Genomic DNA, 9,163 nt, shown 5'->3' with positions numbered 1-9,163 from the left:
GTGGTGGAGTTGCTGCTGACAACCACCCTCAACAGGTCTGCACCCATACAGGAAATATCTGTCTTCCTCAAGCTTGGTTCTACATTCTATCTGTATTACTGAGTTATTGACTGAGACTTTGTTTTGGAAGGCGGCTGATTGACTACTGGTCTGGATATTGACTCTAACTCTTGTTTCCAAGCTCATATCCTCAATCACTTAAAGATCAGTGTGTAGAAACAAACCAGTGACAGATCTGTGGTTGAGGTTTAGACTGGGGGTGGAGTATATTACTGGACTTTCTTCATAACTTGTACCATGACTGGGGCAGAGATTGAGTCTGCTGCCCAGGTCAAGCCTGAAAAGAAGCCTGGGGAAGAGGTTGTAGGTGGGGCTGAGAGAGAGAATGATATCCCTCTGGTGGTCAGACCCAAGGTTAGGACCCAGGCCCAGATAATGACTGGGACAAAGACAAAGAATAAGTCCAAGGTTATGCCTGGAGGAAGCACCAAAGCTGAGACAAGTGCAGTGGGTGGGGCACGTCCTAAGAATAAGGCCAAGGCAATACCTGTTTCACAGTTTAAGGATGAAGCCCAGATGTGGGCTCAGACCGAGTTTGGTGCTGAAAGAATGTCTAAGACAGAGAGAAACCCCCAGACTAATATAGCCTCTCCACTTGTCGGTACTGATTCTGTGTTGGTTGCGAAAACGAAGTTCCTGTGTGAGGATGGAGAACTGGTTAATACAGACACTGAGAGCTTTCCTGGAAGAAAGGCTCATTACCAAGCAGAATTCCAGCCTTCTTTCAGGTCAGAGGAGGAGACCAATATGGGGTCCTGGTGCTGTTCTAGGTCTACATCCAAACAAGAAGCTTCTCCTAATTCTGATTTCCAATGGGTAGAAAAATCTTCTGTGAGTTCCTTGTTCTGGAATGGAGATGAGGTCACTGAAAGATGTCATCCTAGAAACAGGGTAAAAGACAGTACCAGATCCAGGCACATGGCCAATCAAGAGGCTAATACCATGTCTAGGTCCCAGACTAACCAGGAGCTCTATATTGCATCTAGTTCTGGTTCTGAGGATGAGTCTGTTACAACATCCTGGTTCTGGGCCAGAAATAAAACCAATACCTGGTCTGGGCCCAGGGAAGATCCCAATAGAAGGTCCAGGTTTAGGTCCAAGAAAGAAGTCTATGTTGAACCCAGTTCTGGGTCTGAGCGTGAAGACCATATGGAGTCTTGGTTCTGGGCTGGAGAGGAGGCCAAATTCAGGTCCAAAACCAGAACTGGGAAGGAAGCCAATACCAGGGCCAGGCATAGGGCCAAGCGAGAAACTTGCATTGATTTCATGCCCGGGTCTATAGATGTGATTAAAAAAGGGTCCTGGTTCTGGCCTGAAGAAAATGCTAATACCTTTTCAAGGCCCATGATCAAGAAAGAGGCCAGGTCCAGAGCAATGGCAAAGAAAGAAGCCAAAACCAAGGCCCGAGCCAGGGCCAAGCAAGAAGTTAGGTCAGAGGAGGAAGCCCTCATTGGGACCTGGTTCTGGGCTACAGACGAGTCCAGTGTGGCAGATGAAGCCAGCACTGTGTCCAGTCCACAAGTGGAGGATGAGTCCATAGTTGGGAGTTGGTTCTGGACTGAAGAAGGGGCCAGTATGGGGACTGGGGCCAGCAGTGAATCCAAACCAAGGACTGAAGGGGAGCCTATTGGTTATTCCTTATTTGGGGCTGGGGAAAAGACCAGTATGAAAACTGGGGCTGAGGTCACTTCTGAATCTTTACTAGCAGCTGATGATGAACAGGTCATTATTGGTTCCTGGTTCTGGGCTAGTGAAGAAGTCAATCAAGAGGCTGAGGAAGAGACCATTTTTGGGTCTTGGTTCTGGGTCATTGATGAGGCCAGTGTGGAATCTGGTATTGGGGTCAGCTGTGAGTCCAGGACAAGGTCTGAGGAAGAAGAGGTCATTGGTTCCTGGCTTTGGTCTGGAGAACAAGCTGATATAGAGGCTGGGATTGGAGAAGAGGCCAGACCAGGAGCTGAAGAAGAGACAATATTTGGGTCCTGGTTTTGGGCTGAAAACCAGACCTATAGGGATTGTAGGGCTGAAGCTAGCTGTGACAACATGCAAGGGGCTGAGGAGGAGGAGCCCATTATTGGGTCCTGGTTTTGGACCAGAGTAGAAGCTTGTGTGGAGGATGATGTCAACAGCAAGTCTAACCTGGAGGACAAGGAAGAGGCCATTATATCATCATGTTTTGGGGCCAAAGAAGAGGTCAGTATGAAGCATGGGACTGGTGTCAGATGCAGATTTATGGCAGGGGCTGAGGAGACTAGTAATAGATCTTGCTTCTGGGCAGAAAAAGAACCTTGTATGTATCCTGCCAACGGAGGAAGTTGGAAGTCTAGGCCAGAGGAGGAAGAGGACACTGTCAATTCATGGTTCTGGTCCAGAAAATATACAGAGCCAGAGGCCATTACAGCGTCCTGGTTATGGGCTGCAGAAGAGAGTAATATAGATGGGACTGGAGAAGAAGCCAAGTTACTGACTGAAGAGGAGACCATGATCAATTCCTGGTTCTGGAAAGATGATGAAGCCATGTCAGAGGCTACTCACAGAGAAGAGTCCAGGCCAGAAGCTGAGGAAAATGACATTTTTGGTTCTTGGTTCTGGGCTGGAGAAGAGGACAGACTAGAGCCAGCTGCTGAGACTAGAGAAGACAGGCTAGCAGCTGAGAAAGAAGGTATTGTTGGGTCCTGGTTTGGGGCCAGGGAAGAGATTAGAAGAGAGGCTGGGTCTTGCAGCAAATCCAGTACTAAAGCTGAAGAGGAAGAAGTCATTATTGGGTCCTGGTTCTGGGAAGAAAAGGCCAGTCTGGAGGCAGTGGCAGGAGCTGGCTTTGAGTCAAAGCCTGGGACTGAGGAGGAAGAAATCACTGTTGGGTCCTGGTTCTGGCCTGAAGAAGAAGCCAGTATAGAGGCTGGATCTCAGGCAGTAGAGGAGATGGAGTCAGAGGCTGAAGAGGAAACCATTTTTGGGTCTTGGTTCTGGGCTGGAAAAGTAGTCAGTGTAGAAGCAGGGATAGACTGTGTATCCAAAGCAGAGGATAATGAAGAGATGATTGTTGAGTCCTGGTTCTGGTCTGGAGACAAGGCCATTAAGGAAACAGGAACTGTGGCCACCTGTGAGTCAAAGCCAGAAAATGAGGAAGGGGTCATTGCTGGGTCTTGGTTTGAGGCTGAAGATGAGGTGGATAACAGGACTGACAATGGAACCAACTGTGAGCCCTGGACACTAGATGATGAAGATGAGGCCATAGTGGGGTCCTGGTTCTGGGCAGGAGATGAGACCCATTTTGAGTCAAATCCTAGCCCCGTGTTCAGGGCTGTTTGCACGTCCACGTGTTCAGTTGAACAGGAGCCTGATCCTTCACGCAGGCCCCAGAGCTGGGAGGAGGTCACTGTTAAGTTCAAGCCTGGTCCATGGGGTAGGGTCGGCTTCCCATCTATAAGCCCCTTTAGATTTCCAAAAGAGGCAGCATCTTTATTCTGTGAAATGTTTGGGGGCAAACCTAGGAACATGGTACTTAGCCCAGAAGGGGAAGATCAGGAATCTTTGCTTCAACCTGATCAGCCTGACCCTGAGTTCCCATTTCAGTATGATCCTTCCTACCGGTCAGTCCAGGAAATTCGAGAGCATCTTAGGGCCAAGGAGAGTGCAGAGCCTGAGAATTGGTCCTGCAGCTGCATACAATGTGAGCTGAAAATTGGTTCCGAGGAGTTTGAAGAACTCCTTTTGTTAATGGATAGAAATCGGGATCCTTTTATTCATGAAATATCTAAAATTGCAATGGGTATGAGAAGTGCTTCTCAATTTACCCGAGATTTCATTCGGGATTCCGGTGTTGTCTCACTTATAGAAGCCTTGCTCAATTATCCGTCCTCCCGAGTTAGAACAAGGTTTTTGGAAAATATGATTCGCATGGCCCCAACTTATCCAAATCTAAACATGATTCAGACATACGTATGTAAAGTGTGTGAGGAAACCCTTACTTGTAGTTTGGATTCCCCGGAACAGCTGTCTGGAATAAGAATGATTAGACATCTTACTACTACTACTGACTATCACACACTGGTTGCCAATTATATGTCTGGGTTTCTCTCTTTATTAGCTACAGGCAATACCAAAACAAGGTTTCATGTTTTGAAAATGCTACTGAATTTGTCTGAAAATCTTGTCATGACAAAAGAACTACTCAGTGATGAAGCAGTGTCAGAATTTATGGGCCTTTTTCACAGGGATGAGACAAATGACAATATTCAAATTGTTCTTGCAATATTTGAGAATATTGGCAACAATATCAAAAAAGAAACAGTGTTCTGTGATGATGATTTCGATCTTGAGCCGCTTATTTCTGCATTCCACAAAGTTGAGAAATTTGCTAAGGAACTGCAAGGCAAAACAGACAATCAAAATGACCCTGAAGGGGACCAAGAAAATTAGTAATGGTTAATCACTGGCCTCAGATTGTCTTTATGTTCCTGGGTTATGATCCTTGAATAATGCTTTGGTTTTGACAGTTGGTTCTGTGTTGTAATGTATATGTTTAATGCTGACACTAACTTTGTCCAACTTTGTCTGTAAGCTGGAGCATTTTTCTGATGCCAAATGAATATTAGAGCTGAAAACACATTTGCTTATATTTGCCTTGTCCAAATTGTGGTGTTCAGTATTTGAGCTTATAGTGAACTGAGCATTCATAAATAAGCAACCCTTCTGATTACTGTTCTACTGTATATCTATCTGAGTGTTGTTTGTGTTTCAATAAAGTTCTGTGTTAAAGTTGGCAGAAATCACCCTTCTTCTTGAACTTAAAATGCAGACCCAATGATAACACATGAGCAAACATAATTAATATATGAATAATTGTTTGTTTCAAAAGCTTTTTCTCAGCTTTAAACACAAAAATTACCATGGACTGCTATGTAGGGCATATTTCAGAGAAAAAGAAGCTACTTCAGTTGCTTCAGAGAAGACTCTGAAGTTTGGGAAAGAGGTGTTGTAAAAAAAAAATAAGAAGCAAAAAACAAAAAAACAAAACAAAACAAAACAAAAAAAAATAAGAAGCATGGAGCTGGGAAAATTTTTCCTATGGGTGTGAGGTATCCAGTTTGCCTAGAGTGAGTGAGGAATATATTGAGTAACATAGAGGATAATGTAAGTTTCAAAGAGCTGAGAATTTGCATTTTACAGATCAAATTACAACTGCTGCTCCCATACTACCTAAAGGGTAAAAGAATAAGACAGGAAAGCACAGGAATTTGAGTGAGTCAGGAAGACAATTTAATTATAATGGTACCATGGTAAGTGTTAAGGCAACATCATACAGCCATTAAATGTGATGATGTATAGGGTTTAAAATTAGGAAAAGCCCTGACACTTTCAATATTTCGTATAATAGAGAAGACTGGTGTCAGACATAGGAAGTATGATCCCATTTTAAAAATAAATGTGAGTAAATTGACCAAACTCATGTTAAGTGTATATTATTTAATTACAGAAAATTCTACAATGATATAAAATGTATCAAAGGAATAAAGAGGTAAGAGAGACTACAACTTCAGAAGAACCAGCTTGTCAAATAAAAACAAAAAATTATTTAAAGGACCAAACTGCAAAATTACCAAAGTTTCTGAGTTCATCCCACTTGTAGTTTTACATTTTAAAAGGTTGCAACATATGTTCGAACAGTAGCAAGAGACAGGGATAAAGTCGGTTTGGGGAGGCAGTCCAGGATAATGAGAAATATGCAAAGTTTTATTTTCTCAGGAAAAAAACTAGATACAGTGACCCTTTTACATTTCGTTTGTCTCGGGGTGCAAAGTGCTTTTTCCCGCCTGATCTTATGTCCCATTACTTACTATTTCTGATTCATTATAAATTATATAAATTAAATTCCAATATGATGTTAGTTTGCTAAGGTTTCCGAAAGTACGGCAACATGGCGGTTTTGCCTCCCTTCTCAAATCAGAAGTTTTACCAGGGATCATACTGGTGGTGCAAATTGGAGTTTGTTTGTTTTGCGTACCAGCATTTTTCAAGACAGATCTTGCGTGTGTTTTACTATGACACTCTAGTCGTATACAAAATACTACAAATCACTTCATCTCCCAAATCCTCATCGAATGATCCTCGCCAGCCGAGTGGTCCTCCAGAGCAAAGCCCTGCCTTCCTTCCAGCTGTCTGGGCCAGGAGCTTCAGAGTCTTCTAGCAAGCACCCTAGAGGCAGAAGACTGTCATTCATGATACTGGGCTGCCGCAAACAAGCTGACTGCGCAGTCATGTTGGGGGGAGGGGGGAGGCGGGGCTGACGGTAGGTCATGTGACCAGGCTCTGGCTTGCGCCGGCCAAGGGAAGTGTTTTCTTACACCCAGAAGTACAGGAAAGGTGGACTACACCTGTGCTCCGCAGAGCGGGAGGTGGAACGGCGGGATGTTAAGGTGGGTAGGTCTCTCCACGCTGCATCAGCTTGAAAACTAATTTCCCAGGTGACCGGAATTACAGCATTCGTTGGTAGAGGAAGCGATTCCTCAGCCAACCGGGAGCGGCTTATCCGGTCTGTCTTTTGTCCCGGAGCTCAAGAAACAGAGAGTCGACTTGCCCGAGGAGTTCCTAGAGAGAAGCAGGGGTTGCTATTGAAGGAGGTGGGTGCAAGGACAGCAGATGTCATCACTGAGAGGCGATGGCTGAGACTAGATGCGAGTGCAGGTAATGCCTTGGGTCCGCCAGCTCTCTCCTGCCTTCTCAACACCCCAGTGCTCCCAGCCCAGCGCCCTGTGTTTTTATGTGTGGGTGGGAGAGGTGGACATATGGATGCAGTTGGCTTCAGAGGAGCCCAGAGAGGTGAAATGGTAACGTGATAATTCGTGCACACCTGTGGTGCTGGACCAGGAAAGGTAGGGGTGGGGATGGGAACCGTGGGCTATGCTACTGCAGTCTTCCTCCCACCAAGTCCACACTCTCTCTGCCCTCTGTCTGTCTTCTTACTGGTAGTATTCAGGCAGTGGGGATCGCCGACACCAGCCCAAAACTGGGGCAGAGTGGAGGAGGGCAAGAGAAGGAAACACATACATCTGCCTTTTGCTCCAACGCTCCAGCTGGCTGGGGATGCAAGAGAGGAATGAACCTCAATCCGGGCAGTTCTAGGAAAAGGAGAAGGAGACATAGACTCGAGGGGAGGAAACCTAGATGCTCTGGGCCCTTTACCTAGGATTTCTCATTAGGATACTCCAAGGTTCTCGACCCCCCAAGGGGATTCCTGGATCTCAGCCCCATGCAGCAGGATCTCAGTCCCACTGAGGGACACAAAGTGGGTTGCTGCTCCATGTGACGCTCTCTCTCCTTGCTGTCTTGGGCCTCAGAGGAGGGTCTTTCTCGGAACCACCTACAGAAACTGCTTCATGGATAGTCTCGTAGGTTTCCCTCTGCATACCCTTTGCTTTCTTGTGTTGGGATCTCTGCTCATTCCTTAGGGCATGTTTCTTTGGTCCCATCCCAGATAGCAGCCTAGTGATAAGTCCTTGTCCTCTTTCACATTGTGTATCCTCCTTTCCCCCTACCCCATGCATCCACTGGGTACCAAGTGAAAGAAAATGGTTCCTCTGCTCACAATACTTCTGGCAAAGAATGTGTGGATTTCTCACACCAAGCAATTCTATTATTTGAGGACATCAGCTAGGTATCCTACAATTTGATTCAATTCTGACACTGCCCAGAGTTAGTGCAGACCTCTCTGGTTAGGGGCTCATTCCCATAAGACTGCCTTCTCCCCACTTCAGACAACAATCACAAGTAATAGATCTCCAGATTACCCATACTTCTGTCTCACTTACCTACTGATTGGGAGTTCCCACAACCCCCTCATCAGGTTCAATAATTTGCTATAAGGGCCCATAGAACTGAGGGAAACAGTACTTCCTATTACTGGTTTATTATAAAGAATATAAATTAAAATCCAGATGAAGAAGTATATAGGGCAAGGCCCAGAAGGGTCCCAAATGCAGACGCTGCCATCCATGTGGATTTGGGGTACACTACCTTCCCAGAATATGAATGTGTTCACCAAACTGGAAAATCTCAGACATTTAGGGTTTTTTTAGAGGTTTCATTACATAGACATGATTGATGAAATCATTGATAATTGGTGATTAGCTCAGTGTCCAGCCCCTATCCTCTCCTTGGAGGTCAAGGGGTGAGGGTGAAAGTTCCAGCCTTCTAATCATGTCTTAGTAGGGGAGTGCAGGAGGGGGCAACGTGGACATTTGCCTTTTGCTCCAAGGCTCTAAGTGGGTGGGAATGCAAGGGAGGATTGAACCTCAATTTTCAGCTCTAGGGAAGAAAGGAGGAAACAGAGACTCAAAAGGAGGGCAACTATATGCTTTGGGTTCTTTACATAGGAATTTTCACTGGGATATTCTGCGTTTCTCAACCCCCAAGTCAATTTCTGGATCTCAACCTCAGGCAGCAGCATCCTGAGGATCTGCTCTGGATATGAGGTCCTAAAAGAACCCAGTCTCACTTTGCTCTCAACGGTTCCCATCCATCTAATGACAAGGGTTCCTGCTCCATCTGATGCCCCCTCTTCCTAGGTCTCAGAAGAGGCCTCAGAAAAGGGTCTTTCTGAGAACCACCTACAGAGACTGTCTTACAGATTCCCCTCTGTAGACCCTTTGCTGTCTTCCTTGTTTCTGTTTTATGGCCAATGCTTTAGACTTGGTGATTTGCACCCGTTCTTGGTGACACCTCCTTGTTGGTGTTGAACCCTTTTGGTCGTAGCTCAGCTCTATGAGACAGCCACATGATACCAAATTCTTTTAGGAGAATACATTAGAAAAAATAAATTATATTAGTCTTATTAACCTCTATATTTGTACATCTTACAGATTTGAAGCCAATTCTTAAATGTCTTCCACATTCTTTTTTACAGCTGGATAGTACTTTATTGTGTCACTACCATTATTTAATCACTTTCCAATGAGTGGACACTCATTTCTAATATTAAACTATTACAAACAATACTGGAAGGAACAACCTTGTGCAAATATACAGTATTTTTATATGTTTGGATGTGTATCTTCACAGATTCCTAGAAGTGCTGCTGGGAGGTCAAATAGTAAGTGCATAT

At 45.0% G+C, this 9,163-nt stretch overlaps 1 protein-coding gene across 1 annotated transcript; it reads left to right on the top strand.

The window, feature by feature from the left end:
• Nucleotides 1-6: 6 nt before the first annotated feature.
• GPRASP1 (G protein-coupled receptor associated sorting protein 1) lies at nt 7-4,832 on the top strand. Its single transcript, XM_032272365.1, has one exon. The coding sequence runs from the start codon at nt 298-300 to the stop codon at nt 4,480-4,482; it is 4,185 nt and encodes a 1,394-aa protein (XP_032128256.1). The 5' UTR covers nt 7-297; the 3' UTR covers nt 4,483-4,832.
• Nucleotides 4,833-9,163: the final 4,331 nt, after the last annotated feature.

This window comes from Sapajus apella, unplaced genomic scaffold (assembly GCF_009761245.1).
Source record: "Sapajus apella isolate SASKATOON/1434 unplaced genomic scaffold, GSC_monkey_1.0 scaffold462, whole genome shotgun sequence".
NCBI lineage: Eukaryota > Metazoa > Chordata > Mammalia > Primates > Cebidae > Sapajus > Sapajus apella.
The sequence above is the reverse complement of the archived record's forward strand: the minus strand, read 5'-3'. Positions and strand labels throughout refer to the sequence as shown.